Here is a 21,972-nt window from a genome sequence, read left to right as displayed (position 1 = left end):
CCTTTCAATCACTGTATCCTTTAGTAGATATACGGTTTAAGTTCTTCATGTGGGCTAGCTTTTTGCGGTATATATTAATGTTGGTTCGAATACCGATTTATTAAAATGATATTTGCTGTTGATTACTTTTACCATATTTTCTTATTGAATATTAATATTCGACTGGACTTTAGTAGATATTAGTTTCTGTTTGTCCTAATCATAGATTTCCTTATATTTTTCATATATGTATACAGAATATCGTACTAATGTATTTTTAATTGTAACAAACATTCTAATGAAATTTTAAGTCGACATACCCCAGTTGATACAATACTCTAATTAGAGAAGTTAAAGAAATGGGATTATTTTTATAAATTATATTTTTATTATAACACTATATTGGTGAGTATCCAATCCATATAATTCGAAATTCGTGTAAATATAGCAGGATAGTTATGACTACTATCGCCACAACTTAATTCCCCAGCTGACGTTATACCGAATTGTACATAACGGATATCATCATTATTTATGTAGTTTACTGGTGCAAATAGTGGTCCACCGGAGTCACCTCGACAGGTACTTCTGTGATCAACGCCACCAGCACATATGTGATTGGGATTTATATTTATGCTCCGAAAAAAGGCATTGTGACAAACTGCGTTATTTTGTAGAGGTAAGTTAGCTTTCATTAAGACATCAGCTGCGTAGCCTTTGAATAAAAATTAATAAATCAATAAATGAATATATGATGTCATGATTAAGATATATTTTCATAACCTTGCTCTGTAACACCCCAACCGCTAACTGTGAGAGATTCTGGAACATGATTGAAGGCGTAAGGAGCGCGTGGTAAGCATATTGGCTTTATATGTGCTATAAGTTTTATTTTAAGATATTGATTTGATTTATATATGGACATATCTACTAGCAAATTATAATCTATAATAATTTATTACTTCTGTATATTAAATTTTATATATGGTTTCGTACATATTGACATTTTGTTATAATTTAAATTGCTTTAAATTACTTACACTGAAACTGTACTGCAGTACTGAGTCTGATTAAGGCAATATCGTTGCTAATAGGACGTGTTGTATATTGAGGATGTGGTATAGTTCTTTCAATACCCACATCAATATATATAGGTGCACAGTATATGTCACCAGAGTCCTTAAAATAACGTTCACAATCATTTTGAGTATTTAAGTTATGTTCTCCTAAACGGACGCTTATTCTGTATCAATGGAAATGACATTTTTATATTGTAAATATATTGAATATTATTTGATTGGATAGTTTATACCAACTCACAATTCACTTGCCCCAGTGACGCAATGAGCTGCAGTCAGCACGTAACGATTTGTAATCAAAGTACCACCACACTTAAAACGCTTACGAGTTTTAGCACCAGCGTATTCCAATAAAGCCATCCAAGGAAATTCTAATAGTCGCACAAATTCACCATTTGAGATCCGATGGCCAGCGAATGGGCCACATGGCATTGAACTTAAGATTTGCTCACCAACTGGTAGTGATGATTGATAGTAATTATTTCCATGTAATTGATAACCATTCATTGAATGATGTTGATTGTTAAAGGAAAATGGGTCAGGTGGAGGGGGATATCGTACCGGTCCATTGTAATCAGAAGTGCTTTGATGTGTAGGGGTGCGAGGTATTGGAAGCACAGGCACATTGTAATTAGTAGTTCTTTGATGTGTAGGAACTTGATGTGTAGGCTGAAATCCTTTTAAATCATTAATAGCACAGCAACCATAATGCTAAACACAGTAATTAGATTGTTATTGAACTTGAAGGAGTAGAATAACTATTTAAAAGCACTTACAATATTACCGGTTATACCACAATGACTGTTCTTAATGTAATCCACAACATACGGTGGATATGGTTCACCCCAACTTTCTATCATCCATGTTATTCGTTCACATTTGGCCATTGGTACGCAATATCCATGTACATTATCTGGAGTTAGACATGTCTTCGCTGTAAATTTTTTTTTCACGTAACTTATATTTTCCAATTATATAAAATTTTGAGTATATGTATTTACTGCTGTGGTATGTGTCAGATGCTCGTACTGCGTTATATTTAAAAAACCCAATTAAAATGACTAATTCCAAGAAGAACATAATAGACATTCTTTTAACATCAACTATTCTTATTTTTGGAATCAATGAGGTCTGATTTTGAGCTACTCGTACTTGATTTGTTTATATTCTAAAAGTGACTAAAGCATTTTCAATTATTATCAGTATCAGTGCCTTCACTGATTTTGTTATCAGTACTTTTTAAATTATACATAATTGACGAAATAATTGACTACGTGAAGATGAATCTACTTCTATATAACATACATATATTTAAATAATGTACTGTGGATTATTATATTATCGTATATTATTTTATACTCATAATAAAAGTGTGCAATATTACGTATTACAAATAATTACACTATGTGACAATAAATTTGAGACATATCTTTTTATATAAAAATGAGGCATTATAATCATAACTTTTTATGAGACATAACAATCTATCTATCAATCTAGTATACTAAAACTAAAATAAGAAAGCTCTAAAATACAAATACTTATGATGTTCGAATATTTGTACGAATTGTCAGTTCGATTTTAATGAAAATTTTTATAGAACATTATAAAACAGGGCCTATGCTCCACTAGGAGAGAAGGACATTTGAACTCCAGAGGTAGCGTTGCTGTGGCAAAATATGAAAAATGCTTTTCTGCACATTTTTTCTATCAAAACTTAAAGGATTGTTTGAAAGGATTAAGGAAAGGGATGAATTCTGCCATAATTTGAAGTATCGAAAATCTATGCTTTTTTGCCACCATGACAAGGATATGGGCTATAGACTATTCCATTTTCTATATACGCTCTTCGGTTTATTTTTCAGATTCTATTCTTTCATTGCTGTATTGGTTTTTACTGTTGATGTACTGTTCAAATTGCATCATACTTTCATACTTTAGCGTAAGCTAAGATTGTAGGGATGTGATTCTAGTGAGAAGAGTGTATATTCTGTGTATTCTAGATTTGAAGTAGCTAGAGTGGTTCTTATTGTTAATTTGGAAATAGAAATTACAAGTATTTTGGCAGGAATTATAAGGGAGCATTCAGAGTTTAGTCTGAAATAGTTGGTTTGGGTAAGTCAGTATTAAGCGGCATGTTTACATAAGTATTTTTTAATGACTTTATTGTATGCTAACCATTACCTTTTTTTCTACTTGAAATAGATTCATTGTTGTAAAACAATTAGTTATTACTATTAATATGTCTTATTAGAATATAAAATTCTAGACCAACTTCGAATTAAAACCTCCCATATTAGCTAGTAGAAAAAAGTAGAAAAAACATAATACGTATAGAACGGGAAATCTAAGGAGAATCGCCCATTAGTTTGTTATAGTTAAAATGTTATAGAAATCAAATATAATTTGAAATATTACAAACATCTGAACCAATTTCTGAAATCAATTCTTCTTATTTGCAAGGACATTCTGGATCCTAACATAGTATTGTTAAGATCTGCATTTTAACAATTTTAAGTGCAATTGAACCTTGACGATACCAATTTAAAACAAATATATCCAGATAAGGTGAAAACAAGTTACAGTATAGTTATGAAGAAGTTAACCTTAAGAGGGTAGATCATAATTCACTACAAACACAATCGATGAAATCAAATGCTTATTTTAGATTATCTACAAATCTTATTATTAAAAGAAATAAAAAAGTATTCTGTAAAGTATTTTTTGGCTATATGAAACACTATATTTTTTATAAAAGAACTTGTGTGTTTGTTCTGTTTTTGCAGTGCTCTGCAGTGTTCTGCCCACTGACAACTTGAAATTACTTTCTAACGGTTTCGACTGGATCTAATATAATTTTCCCTCTCACCCTAGAAGAATATAATGCTTAACAGCATAAGTTGTGCTAGTTATGTAGTTTAAGTCTTACTAGCTTTTACTTCGGATGTCTAACTATATATAAGAGAGATGTATTTCAGAAACTTTATAAGGTTTTAATAATTTAATTATTTTAATCAAGGTTTTATATAATAAATAAATATTAAGTAATTATATATGTAATATAAATTAAATTTAATTTGATTTGATTCATTCGCTGCTTTTTCTCTATTTTATCTCTCATTAATTAGTTATTTTATAAGATCTAAACGATTCCAAAGTTCAACAAATTTCCTTAACAACGAATTTTTGGAGGTATACGTTTGATTTGGTAATTCTCTCCGACTTTAAGTATAGCAACCATGCCTTGTATTGCGTGCTGCTCAATGTGGCAATGGTACATCCAAAAACCAGGATTATCACTGATGAAACGTATTATAATATATCCAAGTCCTGGTATTTGCACAGTATCTTTTTCTGCAGCTGGAAAATCCGGTGGTGCTCTTTTTAAATATCCACGTTGATCTAATTCAGCAATCTGTAATACGAAAAGAAATGATACATATAATAAATTTGTAAAGTAAAAATCAAAATGTTATTCACTCTTCTCAGATCGGCTTGATTACCGACAACTGCTTGTCCGATTAAACGAAATGTAAAGCCATGTATGTGAAAAGGATGAGTGGTTTGCATATAATTAACTACAACCATTTCAATGGGTTTAAAAGCTGGTAAGCGTATAACGTTTGTGCACTCACAATTGTCGCGTACACAGTCGAAGCCAGCTGAATACATAGCAGAGCGATTGCAGAAATACGCTTCGTCCTGGTACAGCGGTCGTGCTTGCAAAAGTGATACATCCGGTTGAAGGTACGTGATATCATCAATTTGAAAAGCTATGTCACCGTTACGTTGTGCAAAAACACCGAAACTACTATAATAAGTCAAAAACTTCGTGTATCTCGGCCAACTTAATGGTTCGAGTGATTGTAGAGCTGATGTGGCTATATTGACTGATTCTGTAGCTTCAGATTCTGCAGCTTGTGTTTCAACAGTGTGTTTACTGAATGTTGTATTTGAGGATATATATTCTTCTATACCATTAACAATAATTTTTGGTGACACATTGCTACGTCCGAAAATGTTCGCAGACAATGTGTTAGATGGTTGTTCATTCTTTGCGGCGCCACGATAATGTAGCACTGCCCCTTGATACAAATTTGTGGTACTACAATTATTGTAGCCACGTACACGTATCCAATAATTACTAGCGTATTGATTAGCATCTAAAATAAAATCGAAACGTTCCGCTGAAGACAAGAAGAAACTGTCCGCTAATATGGGGTCAATATCATTGCCATCTGTACTTATCATAAGCATTTTATGATTCTCAATTGAAAACTCTATAGGGCAATTAAATACGCCATTACTAATTACACGCATGCGATAGCGATAGCCTGGTGTGACTCGTACCCTCTTGTAACGATGACGTGAATCATTATCAGGTAAGTTGGTACGATGGTTTCTTCCTTTGCCATTGATTAGTATATTTGTAATACGTGTAAAATCATAATTGTAGACAATATCCTGTATCATCAAAGTGTGCTCAATTAGATCGTAATCGTAAAGATGCGCTTGACGATTGGCTTGACGTGTCTGCCGTATAACAAGACTACCAGCCACACCTAGAGCACGTTGCCAACCAGTGTGACTGTGATACCAAACTGTACCACTACGATCTGCTTTAAAAGCATAACGATAAACTTCACCTGGCTGTATGGGATATTGTGTTATAAATGGTGCGCCATCCATTTCTGGTGTTTGTGACATGTGCAAGCCATGCCAGTGCATTGTGTGTGCTTCGGTCAAATAATTTAAAACATCAATTATAACAGTGTCATTTTCACATATTTCGATGGCTGGCCCAGGAACCATATAGTTAACTGCCATCACTGGTGTAGGTACTCCATCGCCATATATACAACGCTCAGACTCGCAAGCCAAGGGATCGTATGGGCATCGGCTACATTCTGGGCCTAAGCGTTGGTAATTATGTATCAACATTCTGTAATAGCAGTTTAAAACTTGGTTCTCTTGGCAAACGCGTCTGCATGGATGATTCTCAAAAGATCCATAAGAGCGTAAATCCTCGATATCCTTTAGGTCTTCAATTTTTATACCAGGATGTTTTGTAATTTTAGTTTTATTCCTGTAAGATTGTACATTCGTGACTTTATTTATTCTATTTGGTTTGTTATTTATAATTTTGAAAGTTTCTGTCGAATAGTTTGTATTGTTTGTTTGCGCAGATACATCTTCAATAGAATTGTTACTACTTTTTGCTAATACACAAATTTGAATGAAGAATAGAAAAAGCAAAAATATTATTAAGTGTTTATTGAAGCTTTGCGAGCCTTTGTTAGAAAACCGTTTATACGTCCACATTCTTCCAGAAGTAACTGAAAACTAAAGCACTTATAGTTCACTAATAAAAACGAAAGTAATTTCTTCGAAACAATTTTGGTAAATAAGCAAAATGTATAAAATCACATACTAGCGTTGAGAGCTTATTAGTATGCATCTCATTCCTATGTTCCACAATAGTTGGGTCGCATATTAAGAGGTCTTCGACGCATAACACCAAAATTAACTGCTTATAATGCAGTTATGCTTTTTATTGTTTATTAATATTAAATCGTTAAATAAATTTTTTGTTTGAATGTTTAAGTCTGTAGTCTATTGAGAAATAGGAAAGTAACTGATCTTTCGATGCTAAACTAGTTGCTGGTATTAACATATGAACTATGAATTCGTTGACCATCAAAATTGTGTTTGATGGAAGGAATCACGAAGACATATGTTCAGCAAAGGACATTTATGTTAGGAAGTTATAAGTTCTTAATAACTTTTATATTAGAAATTTCAGGTATTCTCCTGAGGAAAGCAAAGGCAAATTTGTCGAAATACGTACAGAAATATACTAGAAATAACGCTCGAAATAAAAACTAAAAAAACAAAAACGATTTTACTTTCACTTTCATTAATATAAGGGTGTAAAAAATGTTAAGATGTAAAAAACATTAAGATGCCCTTTAAGAGAAGGTCTTACAACTGGAAAGCGTTTTGCATGCAATGGACAATGACAAAATAATCTTGAATTATTACGAAAGTTCTTTTCATTTATTTTCATAACAATAGAGCTTACAGATCGTGGTTTACTATTTTTGCTTCTAATAATAACTTCAGCTTTGTGCTTCGTAATGACATCCAATAGAACATTCTTCACAAAGACTTGTATTTTAATCCGATTAAAATTCAATTAACCCAATCCTCCCTAACTTACTACTACTCTTCAGTTTATATAACAGCATTGCCTCAAACTATCATTTATTTTTTTATGATTTTCTAGAATTTCACTTTATAATAGCTATTATTATACGTATATCTCTTATAAACTACTTCCACTGCCCAATAATACTTTATAAAGTTTTCAATTTCAATATAATTAATCTGCCAGACTATCTAACTACCATATATCCTGTTTAAGTGTCGTTTATTGCTATAGATTGCAATATTCTCTTGCAAATTCATAGTTTAGTCTTTCTGGACTTTGTTTTATATTACATTCATTTTAGTTCAGTGTTTATTTTTCTTCGATATCCTATCTTTTCCTATTTCGACAGAATTCGAATTGATTTGTAATATACCAGAATATTTAAAGCTATAGCGCTAATAGCTAATATTTGCACTATTATAATGATAGGTTGTTTTTGGGTACCTATTCCAATTTTAAAAAAGTGCTCTGTTTATATTAAAGATAAATATTGTAGCGTAAACAAAATGCTTTTGACGAACGCCTGTTGTTAATATAATTGTTTCTGTGTTATGTTTTGGTCGGATCAGCTTACCTATTGTCTTACTTAAAGTCATCAAAATGATTATGGGCATTTTAACCACCATCATTAATATGGCCATCCTAATGCGGTTCTCTGTTTCGTGCATACTCCTAAATTAAAAATCATGTAGTTCAAGCAACTCAGTTTTGGCAAACACATACTATTGTAGATTCTGGAAAATACTCCTATTAGCCTGCTCTGAATAGACACCGTGTTAGCACCGTCTTAGTTAATAATTGAACCAATTTTTATATCCTTAACGTATATATTTCAGATAAATAAAGTAGACATTAAAAGTTTTGTCCGAATCTCCTGTATTTGACTGCATCTAGGAATTTGCTCTATAATTATTTAGTAACGTTTATGGAAGGCTTTTGAGATACGCATTTATATAGGTACGTAGAAACCTCTTCAAATACTACTCCAATTTCATACATCATGACATTTGTTAAGATTCTGTAATTAAAATTCTTTTGTTATAGTTAAATTAAATTATTTTTTCTCTCCAGCACTTTTTTCTCTCTTTTCCAATGTTATGTTCATTAGCTATGAAGGCAGTATGAACACGTTACTTTATCAAGTTTTCCATTATTATCTCTTTTTCAGATGCTATCACATTTTCAATCAATCTAAAAGAAGCTACCAGTTTGTCATAAGAAAATATATTTAAATATATTTATGAATATTCTCTCCTCATAAGGGAGAGGCTGCATAATAATATTTTTTGTACATTCACTCCAAGTAAATGCCTCCAAAGTTTGAAAACGAATTCCATAAAAAAATAATTCTATAATTAATTAATGAATGAGTTTATACCTTAATTTGCATAAAATGTGTTAATTGCGCAATTGAAGTTTAAGGAAATAAATTAGTATCATTTATAAACGAATTTAATTACCATCATTTATTTATTCAAATTATTAATAAAAAATTAAAAATGTGACGAGTTAAGTCATTTTAATACGGCATGACTAAATTGTATGATTCTATACACTTTTCCATTTTTAAAACGATGTCGAAATAAAATAATTATTTCAAAATAGTTTACACATACCTATAACATATAGGAGGCTTAAAGAGGGAAAAGGAAAGTATAGTAGAATGTTGGTAACTTTTGGCCTGATTGGCCTGAATGATTAATATTAGGTCAACATTACTTGCATTCTTACGTTGGAAAATATATTAATGGAAATATCAACATCAACTAAGGAACTTAATTAAAAGATATGCTAATCCCATATATTTCAGGGCTTTCTTTTCTGGAATCCAATATTACGGCTCTCAAGCAATTGATAATATTATCAATTGCTTGAGTGATTAATATTGCCTGAATGATTAATATTAGGTCAACATTACTTGCATTCTTACATTGGAAAATATATTAATGGAAATATCAACATCAACTAAGGAACTTAATTAAAATATATCCCATATCCCATATATTTCAGGGCTTTCTTTTCTGGAATCCAATATTACGGCTCTCAAGCAATTGATAATATTATCAATCAATTAACTCGACTGATTATTAACAATAGATCCATTTAGATTGTGGGACTTTTGGTCTACTATAATAATTATATCAATTTTTTGTTAAACAATATTCTGACCGTGTAATTGAGGTAAAGGAAATTCTGATAAATATCAACATTCGCTGTCATACCGACATAATTTACTATTTGCCTCAATTTACCATCAATTTAGTCGAATTTTCACACGGCCTATAATGCAAATCTTTACATCAGAATAAGGTTTTGACTACAAGGCTATGTGGCTCATTTCTATCGCAGTAGTTTCGTTAAAAATTAAAATTGTTAACTATATACTAAGGACGACCCAACGGGATCAATTATCTACCGTTGCACCATCAAAAACAAAAAAAAAACTGTTTGGTCTTGTTAAAAGTCTAGTGTATTTGTATAAAAATAAAGAAAATTAGAAACATTGCCGTCAATAATATAACGAAGCCATAACCAACGATCTATTTTTCTAAAAGTAGGCGAATATACTCTGACTGGCTTTTGGATTCAATGAGACTGTGTTACTAGCTACACTGTCATAGAAATCATTGAGTTACTGAAGCAATTTGTTTGATATTATGTTGTCTTCATAAATGAAGCTGTGCCTTCGTTGCTTATTTGATTTAACATCGTTAGGGTATTTTTGGTGGAATTTTTAGGAATCATTAGTCTATTAGCTATATATTAGTCAACAATGATTACACCGTTTCAAACAAGTATTTAAAATATAGTCCTGAATGTAGTTCCTGAGAAGTTAATTGACTGGTAAAATGACTGAAGTTATTTTTCATCGTCATTTCCATATGTAATATATCAGACAATCAAAATAATTTTCAGTTCTAAACATTTTCATTGTTTCTGGAACAAATAAACTCTGATAACATTCAATCAGCTAATATAGTGTGTATTTTATTAAACAGGATCTTAAAAGAGAAACAGTTTAAAGCTGTTTAGTTATTGAAAAAAGTCAGACTTTTTAATTTGTCATAATATAAAAAAATGGTACAAGTATTAAGATTTCTAAGTACTTCCCATTTGAAAAAAAATATTGAGCAATTGTTATAATATTAGTGTGATCAGAGGCCATTTTGTTATATAAAGATATTAGTTCGAAAGAATAAATAATAAGCATTTAAATAACAATAAGTTAAATAAATTTATTTGAGATATTTTGTTTTATTTACTTATCACAAAATATTAAAACCTGATCTGTTAGAATAATCTTTCGATTCTCCAGTCCTAAAATTCATTTTATTCCATCTTCGTCACGTTATCTACCCTTACGGATTTACTTCATTGAAAGGTGTGATCATTTGTTTTTAGGAATATTGTTTTTAACTAATCTACGTGAGGCAAGTTTTTAAGAATATATAATTTTTCCTTCACATAAACATATAAATCAATCATTTAAGTAATTGTCAGCAACTTTTAAGCTTTGTATTTAACTAATCTGCGTGAAGCAATTTGTTGAAAATACATAATTTTTCTTCCAAATAAAGAAATAAATCAATTAAGTAATAGGATGCAACTTTGTAGTTCTACTTTTGAAATTCCCACGATCTTCAAAAACGTGGGGAATAAATTCCCACGATCTTCAATAACGTGGGGAATAAAAAGCGAATTTGTTTGCTCAGGTACTTCACATTTTTCATGAATGAAACTGACATTATATCAAATTATTAAAAAGAAACATATATTATTGAAAATAACGATGTCCAGTTAAAGTTAGATGATCTGTATTTCTCGTTTACGCATTTCTCACGATCACAAATAAATAGTTACCATTTAATAGTGATTGTTTTATTTTCGAAGTTACTGCAGTCAAAAGATATATCAGCAGAAGCGATGTCAATTGATTGTACGTAAAATGATTAATTCCGAATAACATAGAAAAGCATTTTATAGAAGTCGAAAAATCAGTTACAAATAGGTAAATAACAGATTTCAAGAATAATATGGGATAAGAGACAATAAATGGAATAGGTCTATTATAATTATTGATACTAAAGTGCAAAAACTGATAAACCTTACATATCAGATCTAAAATGATTAATTCCGAATAACATAGAAAAGTATTTTATAGAAGTTGAAAAGTCAGTTACAAATAGTTAAATAACAGATTTCAACAATAAAATGGAATAAGAGACAATAAATGGAATAGGTCTTTTATAATTATTAATACTAAAGTGCAAAAACTGATTAACCTTTGCTTAATATAGTTACCAAGCACTAATTCAATTATTTATAGCAATGTTTAATCAAATTCTTTTCACTCAAACAAAAACATAAACTGTGTAGCCGGTAGATTTGTAGGTTGTAGGGTGAAAGATAATAGTAAGGAATACTTTCTACGTTGTGTCGTACTTTCTTTATGTTTGGAGTATATATATTAATAAACAAAAATATTGCAAAATAGTTGGATTGAACCCCCAAAACGAATATTGTACTTGTTTAGTTTAATCTCTGAAGATAATCGAAATACCTATTGGTATGTTAATATTAGCTGAAATAATATAAAGTATTTTAAATGATAAGTTAACGTTATTTACTAATTTTATTATTGTGTTTAATAGTATTATAGATACAGAAGATTGGAAAATTATGTGAAAAATATCTTAACCCAATTTAGTTGCAATCATATAGTCTAAGCAGTTAGAACTAAAATGAAGTTAATACTCTTTATCGGATTTAGTTTGGCATTTACATTAAAAGTGGCAGTAGCAATAAATGGGGCCGATTTATTACCATATCTTCATAATCCAGAACCTCAATTGCAGTTGAAAAATCGGAAATCTATGGTAAAATAATTATACGAAATAAAATATTATATATAAATTCTAAATAAAACTTTTACGATTAGATATTCTTTGTGTGTAAGTAATCATGTAGATTATACTAATAATGCTAATTATATACTAACAATATTAATGAAAAATATTTTCATTATATTTGTTTAATATGGTTTTTTTATAATGTTCTGTTAATATATTTAATTGGTGTCTTCAATTTTATATAATTATCATGTACAATATAGTGAAACTTATATGCAACAAATAAATAACATATACAGGCTGAGTTCCAAAGTAAACTGGACATTTTATAAATAATAACATCCACATTTTTTTAACCCAAAATTGATTTATTTCATTCAAAACCCCACTTTTGATGTAAAATAGCCATTTGCACAGTTTAGAAGTATATATTATGTGTTTTAGGTCGACGTGTTTAATGTTCTTTAAATTGACGGTACATAACTTTTACATATAGGAACACTACTCTTTCTTCGGTAAACTGAAGATTTCTTAAAAGTAAAACGTCTTACGATGCTAAATCAAATAAATACTGGGATTAATTGACAGTTAAAACTTTGGTTTTTTTTAAAAAATCAGTCAGACGTGTTGCTTGATGAGGTGGCAAATATCTATGCAACAAACATTAACCTGGTACTGAGCCGAATATAAAGAATATACCGCTTCAAAATGCAATCAAAATAGTATCTTCCACTAACGATTTGACCTGCTAATGTGAATTCTTTGCAGATAATGATTTTAGAAGCGTAAAAGAAACCAAGTCAAAGAAACCAAGTTTCAGTATTGACTTCACCAAGCGAGTTTTCACGGATTTTAATTTGTCTGGCGTCTTCCGCTGGGAACTCTGATTCCTAGATTATTATGCTAACACCATGCAATAATTATATTGTAAGAAATATTTTGTTCTTTTTAGTCTCATTGATAATATCGTATGAATATTGAATTCTGGAAAATTTTTAATAGTTAGTCTACTTTTGTGAAACGATTTCTCCCACAGTTTGTGTAAAAGTGTACAATGTTATCTCTCAAAATACGATAAATTTAGTATTTTTAAGATACTTAATTCAAGCATAATTTTGATCACCGATTTCAATTATCCGTAAACTTAACACTTGCAACGTTTCATTAAAAGTTTTCATTAAAACTTAGTATATATTAATTTATTTACATACTGAAAATATGATTATATCATGTTAGATATAATAACCTCATTTTTTTCGACCAAATGTCAAGCAATTTTTACAGTGCATCATTAAAGGGTCTATTGAACCGTTGCATGGATTTGCCAATAAATATAAATAAAAAAATGAATTTTTCTGAAAGAAATTAACACCTTTGATTTTAAACACCTGAGTACTCTTTCTACCTACTTCTTTGCATTTTAATTTTATATAACAATAATATTTCTTATTTAAGGATCAACGTATTAGGGATCACGGTTATCCAGCAGAGAAACACAAAACAATTACGGAAGACGGCTATATAATAACACTGTTTCGCATACCTTACTCCAATAAACTCCAAAATCAAGATGCTTATCGTCCCATTGTTTTACTTCAACATGGACTATTTTCTTGTTCCGATGCTTGGATACTTACAGGACCTGAAAATGCTTTACCGTTTATCTTGGCTGACAACGGTTTTGATGTATGGTTTGGCAATGCACGTGGGAACACATATTCTCGTAATCATACAACAATTTCACTAAAGCATCCCAATTTCTGGCGTTTTAGCTGGCATGAAATTGGTTACTATGATATACCTGCCATGATCGATTACGCTATTGCAACAAATGGTCAAAATCAAAAGTCCATACATTACGTGGGACATTCGCAGGGTACCACAGTTAATTTAGTGTTGTTATCTTCTCGTACTGAATATAATGCAAAAATGAAAACTGTTCATTTGTTCGCACCGGTAGCGTTCATGAGCAATATGAATGATAAATTAGTCCGGACGTTGGCTCCCTACTTGGGTCACACAAACGTCTACTCAGCGCTTTTTGGTTCTCAAGAGTTTGTGCCCCATAATGACTTATTTATGCTTTTAGCTTACAATGCTTGTGGTTCCGAGTCGATACTTTTAGGTCTATGTACATCTATTTCATATATGCTTGAAGGTGAAGAAACCAATACAAATAGGGTAAGATTATTTGCTTAGTATATTTTACGTATATTGTTGACAAATCTTGCAAATTCATTTTAGACTGCGTTACCTTTGTTAGCCGAAACACATCCTGCTGGTGCTTCTACCGATCAAATCTGTCATTATATGCAAGAACAACAATCTGGCTATTTCCGTCGTTTTGACTTTGGTTCAAGCAAAAATATGAAAATGTATGGTCAATCAACTCCACCAGACTACACTGTGGATCAAATAACCGCTGAGTTGCATTTGTGGTACAGTGACAACGATGACCTGGCTGCTGTGGTTGATGTTGAAAAACTCGCTGATTTATTGCCTAATAGAGAATTGCATCATGTCGAAGATCCTACATGGGCTCATGGCGATTTTACGATGGCAATGGAAGCACCCACTGTTATAAATGAACCCGTCATTGATATTATGTTAGACTACGAGCAAAGACACGGCAATGAGAGATGAGGCAACAATTTAGATTCTTAGTATGATAAAGAATTTGTGTTTCTATGAAAATTAAAAAATTAATAGAACCAAATAAATAAAAACTTTATAAAATTTTAACACATATATAAGTATGTATTATTTTTTATAACAATTAAAATTATCTCTAATAAGAAAGATAGTTTAATATAAGTTATATATCATATCTGCTGTTGCCTTTAAGCGATGGTACATTGCATAATTATAATTTATTCCTTCCAAAAAAATCATAATCATTAATCAAAAGTTTAAGTAAAAAAAAATGTATTTGCTAAACAAAAGAATTTATTTCGCCACAAAAACGTACCAACTCCTTTATCGACAATTACGACTGTAAATTTGATTGAATTACATACAAGCTGAGCATTATGAGGTGGCATCACATCTATTTTATTCAATAGATATGACTTGATCTAAGTCTTACATATTTTTTTATTACTTATTATATGAAAATTTTCTTGGAAGAGATTTAATTAAATTGATATATATCATTCCTTTAACTAACAAATATTTTGAGGTTCTAAGTAAAATGTTATATTTGAAAAAATATTAAAACTCTACTCTATGGACTCTATTTATTCTTCCAAATATATTATATTTCATCGTTTATGATGTACTCACCTTCCGATACAATACATTTATGCCAATGAATTTCTATTCCTGAAAACAATTGTAGACGTTAATTCTTTAAATATTCTTTAAAGCGCTCAGCGATTCTGTTTTTATCTTCTTAACCCCTCATTAGCACACTGTTCTATATAGTACTCGATTATCTCCTAGTCATGTGCAAAAATATCAAGAAGTCATCTTCACTACTCACGCAGTTCTATTTATTTCGATAGTAAAATGGCATTGCTCGATAGAGTGTCAACGTGACACTCCTTTTCCAAAAAATTAAGATTGTGTTGTCCCTCTTTTCAGGCAGAAAACATCTTTCACAAAACATGTTTTGGACTGATCCAAATGAAATAATAATAATACCAATGAGTATCTTCTTGTCAATCAATGATTTCTGAGTATTAAATCCTTAATTTCGTTTTCGTGTTATTCATTAGTTGATATGGAAGGTTTCCTAGGATGATTTTTATCTGCAACGTTTTCTCTGCCATTTTTTAATCAATTGTTTATATTATGAATATCTGAACATTTCTTTTGAATATACCCTGGTATATCGCCGGCCATATTTATAATTTTCTATCGCAACGACATTGGACATTTTTAAAAATATTAGACAAATGAAGATATGGATATAAAATTTGATACAGATGTCTTTGAAAGTATTACCAACTTAAATTTTTTGATCAAAATTTTACATTTTATCAAAAAGGCATCAAAACATGCATTCGATTAGATTTATTTTCGTGGATTTAGCTTTTTAAATTATTTATAAAATTCGCGAATTCATAGAAATTCATAAATGGAACAAGTTATTATTTAATTGCTTTAAAATAAATAAACTTTTTAATTGTAAAAACAACTAATGTATCTATTGTATGCAAATACATATTTTATTTTAGATAACTTCGTAGAAATTCACATATTTTGTTTTCTAATTAATGCCATTTATTAACTTTATTATTTTTGTATTCATTTTTATTAAAAGTCAAAGTATTTTATAAATACTAGAAGCAACGATAAACTGCTAATTGATACATTGATGCACTAAACCACATTGAATATATTAAGATATAGTCTTCGACTAACACTTGTTAGGATAGGACGGTTTTCTCTGCGGTCTCGTGTACGTTAACTAATTATTTTTTTATTCTTCTGGTTGGTGCAAAGAAAATTTTCGAATAATTTTTTAAGAACTAAAACAAGAAGAAAAATAAAAATTTAATTTAAAAATAATATTCGATGCACTTGCGTCTTGAATGTGAAGTAGCCTTAGTGAATCACAAGACCAGGCCTAAAGCCAAAAAGAAAAAACAGCAAATATTATATATGGGTTTTCCTTTACTTGAATCTAATATAATACTCAATGATAAATTTAAAGTTAATAGTGATAAACTTAAGAGAAGACATCAAACCGGTTGCAAATTCAATTTTTTTGCTAAAAACAAACGGTTTGACTCAATTAAATGTGAAAATGCTTTGTGATGAGAACCTGTTAGTTTTAAGTAAAAATGGAAAAGTAGTAGAGATGCTTTTCAAAAAATTACATTACAAAAAATTTCGATTCTTAAATTTTTAAATTCGGATCTTGAAAATGGTGTTACCTCGATTTCAAAGACTTACTAGATATAAGGAAATGTAAAATATTTAATCTATTAACATTTAATAGTTATTAGCTTCTCAAATATGTAGGTATTGCCTGGAATATATCTTGTACCTAATGCGGTGTTAAAACTGCCATTTCAAGAATATTTCGTTATGTGTACTACCACATGGCCGTAAAAATTATACTCGCCCATTTTGTGCTACATGCTCAGGCCTTGGGCTCTACCTCAAAACAGCAGAAATATAAATTAATGTATATTTAAATTTAAAAAATATTTAGCAGATACGTACCACATACGTTCGGTACGTACCACTTACGTTCGGTACGTATAGTGAGCGCAATTTACTTAGACGCACTTAATATTTTTTCAAAAACGATACAACGAACTCGAATATAAATGTTTTTTTTGTTGAAAAAGAAAAAGCAGTGCTTGATAGTAAAAAACAAAAAAGAAATATATTTCATATCAGTCATTCTTCTTACATATGTACAAAAACACAAAAATAAGGCAAAATAAACGCGCAATTTTCTTAGGCGCACTATGTTTAAACAAAACAAATCAAAGAGTTTACACAGTTTTGACAATGCTTAATACTTTGTAATTCCTCCGTTTTGGTTTATAACTGAAAAAATTCGATTTGGCATCGAATCTATCAATTTTTTGATAATCACATCGTCGATTTTGTCCCAAGCCTCTTGGATTGATGCTTTGAGCTCACTCACTGTGGAATAATGACGTCCGTTGGCATAGACCTTCCGTGAAATTATTCCCCATAGGTTCTCAATGGGTTTTAGGTCAGGACTCCTTACTGGCCAATTCATTACCGTTATCTGCTTCGACGAGAAGTAAGACTTTGAAAGCTTGGACACATGAATGGCGGCGTTATCCTGCTGGAAAATTAGATCCCGATCGGCGTGTTCCTCCAGAAACTTTATAAGAACGTCATCCAGCATTTCAGTGTACTTCTCTGAGTTCATTCTTGTATTTATGAAGCACAAAGTAAGTTTTCCATGGAGTGAAAAGCCACCCCATATCATGACAAATCCGCCTCCAAAGTTTCTACTCATTCTTATGGGATTGTTTTGGCGAAGATCATGCCAGTAAGAGCTGAAACCGTCTAGCCCGTCCAAGTTAAATTTTTTCTCGTCCAAAAAAATAACCGAGTGCCATTCTTTGATCCAATGCATATGATTTTTAGCAAAAACAATGCGATTCTTCTTGTGCATTTCTTTCAGAGGGGGCCGTTTCATCATTTTCTTCCATTTTATGTGGCCATCTGCATGTAAAATTTGCAGCACTCTTCTTTTTTTAACTGGTAGCTGCAATTTTGATGCGATTTGAGCTGCACTGAGCCGATTTTTTGTTGCTTCTTCCTTTATTTGGTTTTTGAGTCGCCGATTTATCTTTGCATTTCGCTTGTTATTCGTAGGGGCTTTACCATATTCCTCACCCAAACGTAAAAAATTTCTTACAACGTGTTCCGATCGGTTTATGTGGCCTGCAATTTTCCTCTTTGAGAATCCATTTTGATGTAAACACCCTATTTTGGCTTTTTCTTCAGCGCTCAGAAATTTTCCCTTTGCCATTCGACTTGCGCAAATGCGGAGCCTATTTCGTAAAGAATTTGTATGGTTTTTGCTTTTAGAATATTAGCTCAAATATTAATGTGTTATGAAATACAAACCTTCTTACAGAACAATCAAATAAACTAGTCCGAACTACCGAAACAAATATATGCGTCTATAAAAATTGCGCACTTACTTAGCTTCTTTTTTATGAAATTCATCATTATAACTTTGCAAAATAAAAATCACATTCCTTTTATGTTTGTTTAGGTTTAGTAATGGAAAAGAAAAAACAATAATGAAAAAATATCAATAGCTTTGCTCTTTAACAAAAATAAAAGCATTTTTTTTGTGTGCGTCTAAGTAAATTACGCTCACTGTATCTGCTATCAAAATAATTCCAAAATATCTTTCTGAATTAAAAGACTTTTTATTTTAATAAAGAACTTAAAACCTAGTACCGATTACATTCGTATTCCATTACAAAGTATATTCATTCGAATAATAAACTTTCTGAATTAATCTTTCGCACGAGACTTTAAACCAGAACAAATTCATTTATTAATATTATCAATTCATTATCGCCTTTGATATAGGCGCATATATTACACACAAGTTAGATAACATATATGATATTATCAGCCTTTGTATTTTGTTTTTGTAAATTGCATGTACGCTCTTAGTGGTGTTAATGGTTTGGGTACTAATAGATGTTGAAACAAAGCAAGCTAATAAGAATCATCATCAACCTCTCATTGTTTTTCTTTCAAATATTATTTGTAAGGGTGTAAGCTTCACTTATGGCTATCGAATTTCGAACAGTCAAATATGGCTTCACGGGCATTGATTACATTATTTCAAACAATTTTTCGATGAATAATTACATTTCTATTATATTTATTGACTTTGAGAAAGCATTTGGTAGAAATGGAAATAAACTACACAGATAGAAAATTTCAACTAAAGTGCTTAATTATGTTAAAAGATTTCTTAACAAATCAAGTTTTAAAATGCATATTAAATAATGTACATAACACTTTGTATAACTAATTTTAACTCGAGATGTTTTCAAAACCCCTCTTTACGCCTTGACTGGATTATTGTTTATCGCTTCATCAGACTAAGCAATAATATTTAATAATTTATGAGCGGGGTGATTGGTCATTAAAATTAAAATAAATTTTAAAAAAACTATAATTTATTATTTATATTTAAAACAAATTATTTGATTAACATATTTTCCGACATTTCTTCAGGGAAATTAACAAAATAAAGTTATTGCGGGAAAAATAATAAATACAATAATAATAATAACAACAACAAAAATAAAAAAGAGAAAACAAATTATAAAATACATAAACATTACCCTATGTCATTTGTTTAGTATTATATGAATATATAATATTCATTTATATAATGAATCAATGAGTAAAATATTGTTGCTTCCAATTTTTATAAAATACTATAAGTTTAAATATAAATGAATATAAAAATAATAAAGTTAATAAATAATAGTATTATATTATATATTAAACTACATTATATTAATAATATAATCAATATATAGTATCAATTAGAATACATGTAATTTGGATCTAGTTCTTACAGTTCCATATAAACCAACATGCAACAACAAAATGTGTGCATTTGTAGAAATTACAGTAGAGGTATTTAATCTGTCTTGCAAAGTCATTGCAAGGTGCACGACATGCAAGAATGTTATATTTTCATTGCAAGATTGCGAGAACATCTCTGTTGCAGAATTGCAACCTCAAAATGAAACAGCTGTTTTTAGAGCATACCCATCCACATAAGAAGCAACAGATATCAAAACAGCTGTTTTTCCTTTTTTGTTTTGTTGGAACTATATATGCATGGGTTTAAGTATAGCAAGATTGCAAGCAATTGCAAGAAGCTTTGTATGTGTATATTGTTGTTGTCCATTGCAAGCAAGATAGAGTGAATGCTTCTAGTGGAATACAGTATTTGTATAATTACGTTAGTTGTTCTTGCATTAAAAAACCTTAGTTGCTTTAAAGCAATAAAATAATGATTTGTTCCATTCATAAACTTTTACAAAAAATGATCTGTTTAAAAGTGAAAGGCTTAAAAGCTTGTCCAATACATGTATGGTGTCTACTTGGTATAATAAAAATATCGGTACATCTTTATTTCTTTCAAAAAATATTTCAATTTCTTGTTTCGGTTTAAATGTACATATGATTTATGGTAACCCCTTAAAGGACACATCCCAAAATTAGTGAATAAATTAGGGGTTTAACAACTTTTATTTTCTATATATTAATTTTCTGTAAATCCAATATCTAGTAATTAAGTTATAAAATTATCCGAAATTGCTAAAAAAAACACAAAATATAAACAATCAATCAAAATTAATTTCGCACCTTCATAGTAGATATCATCGAGGGAATACAACTATGTCCACTATTATACCAATCGTCTAGATATGGCTTTCAATATTTTTTTATATTCTCAATCGACTCGAAACGCCTTCCTCGAGGTGTGAATTTTTACTTCCAGAAAAAACAAAAAAAAGGCCCGTACTTCAGGTGAGTACGATGTCCGCTGTATCATGTTCATTGAGTGTCGTCAAAAAGTCTCATAAAAAATTTTTATTCCCAGCACTTTTTATAACATATATATATATATATTTCACTTTGACATCTCTCCATTCCAATTTCTAGGAAAAGTAATATTAATACAAAAGAAAAAACATTTTCATGTCAGAGACGGTATATTTCTTATGCGCGTATTTCAAATATTAAATTTTGTATGCTTTATAAATTCAATATACCTACATATTTAGATCACAAATACATAAAAATTATATAAAGATAATTATTTTTATGCTATATATAATATAGAAAATATATTTTTAAAAAATAACTTATATTATAAGTTTTAAAGAAAATATGTAGCTCTAATTTTGAACGATGTTTTTATTTAATACAATAAAATTGTTTTTATATAAAACTTTTATTGTTAGTATTATGCGAAAACCGTTTTTGCATTCTGTTATTCTGGAAAAAGAGAAATATTTAACATAAACCAAAATATATTTTTACAGAAAGCTCTATTTTGTTGCAGAACATGTATACAAATTAATAAGATGTTGCTATACAATATGTTTAGACACAAGTTGACGGAAGTGGTCATTTTTTTTATTGCATTAATTTTGAAAAATTATGCTCGTTTAGAGTATTCAGTTAATATTTTTAAATTTCTTCGTTAAATTTTTCCGGTTTTGTTATTTTGACCTGTGTATTTGAATGAAAAGTCGATATATGACAACAATTTTTGAAGTGGTGGTTTGAAAATGAGCCCAAGTATTGAAAATCATGCTAAAAATCGAATTAATTCATGTAATTATAAAAATCGAATAAA

At 30.0% G+C, this 21,972-nt stretch overlaps 3 protein-coding genes across 3 annotated transcripts; 1 reads left to right on the top strand and 2 right to left on the bottom strand.

Moving 5' to 3' along the window:
* Positions 1–344: 344 nt before the first annotated feature.
* LOC119681002 (serine protease grass-like) lies at positions 345–2,215 on the bottom strand. The gene is made up of 6 exons (XM_038094056.1): positions 2,060–2,215; positions 1,835–1,992; positions 1,300–1,769; positions 1,020–1,222; positions 763–858; positions 345–694 (listed from the first exon to the last, which is right to left on the bottom strand). Exons 1-6 carry the CDS (start codon positions 2,145–2,147, stop codon positions 369–371), a joined length of 1,341 nt encoding a protein of 446 aa, XP_037949984.1. The 5' UTR covers positions 2,148–2,215; the 3' UTR covers positions 345–368.
* A 2,015-nt stretch (positions 2,216–4,230) lies between these two features.
* Positions 4,231–7,883, bottom strand: LOC119675568 (laccase-like). The gene is made up of 3 exons (XM_038086774.1): positions 7,844–7,883; positions 4,539–6,277; positions 4,231–4,473 (listed from the first exon to the last, which is right to left on the bottom strand). The coding sequence occupies exons 1-3, from the start codon at positions 7,881–7,883 to the stop codon at positions 4,231–4,233; spliced, it is 2,022 nt and encodes a 673-aa protein (XP_037942702.1).
* A 5,685-nt stretch (positions 7,884–13,568) lies between these two features.
* LOC119675567 (lipase 3-like) lies at positions 13,569–14,762 on the top strand (the record flags this gene model as incomplete). The annotated part of the gene is made up of 2 exons (XM_038086773.1): positions 13,569–14,300; positions 14,364–14,762. Coding segments are annotated over 2 exons (1,131 nt in total), but the record flags the coding sequence as incomplete, so codon positions are not given.
* Positions 14,763–21,972: the final 7,210 nt, after the last annotated feature.

The sequence above is a fragment of the Teleopsis dalmanni genome, chromosome 2, assembly GCF_002237135.1.
Source record: "Teleopsis dalmanni isolate 2A chromosome 2, ASM223713v2, whole genome shotgun sequence".
In the NCBI taxonomy this organism is placed as follows: domain Eukaryota; kingdom Metazoa; phylum Arthropoda; class Insecta; order Diptera; family Diopsidae; genus Teleopsis; species Teleopsis dalmanni.
This window is presented reverse-complemented; position numbering and strand designations above follow the sequence as displayed.

Bases quoted from the DNA above. Each gene is read 5' to 3' on its own strand.
- LOC119681002 (XM_038094056.1), bottom strand. From the start codon at position 2,147: ATGTCTATTATGTTCTTCTTGGAATTAGTCATTTTAATTGGGTTTTTT. The intron at 1,770-1,834 runs GTAAGTGCTTTT...TACTGTGTTTAG, and splicing joins GTGGTATAACCGGTAATATT to CATTATGGTTGCTGTGCTAT. The intron at 1,223-1,299 runs GTGAGTTGGTAT...CCATTGATACAG, and splicing joins GTCACTGGGGCAAGTGAATT to AATAAGCGTCCGTTTAGGAG.
- LOC119675568 (XM_038086774.1), bottom strand. From the start codon at position 7,883: ATGCCCATAATCATTTTGATGACTTTAAGTAAGACAATAG. The intron at 6,278-7,843 runs GTAAGCTGATCC...TTTGTGTATTAG, and splicing joins GACTTTAAGTAAGACAATAG to CAAAAAGTAGTAACAATTCT. The intron at 4,474-4,538 runs GTGAATAACATT...TTCGTATTACAG, and splicing joins ATCAAGCCGATCTGAGAAGA to ATTGCTGAATTAGATCAACG.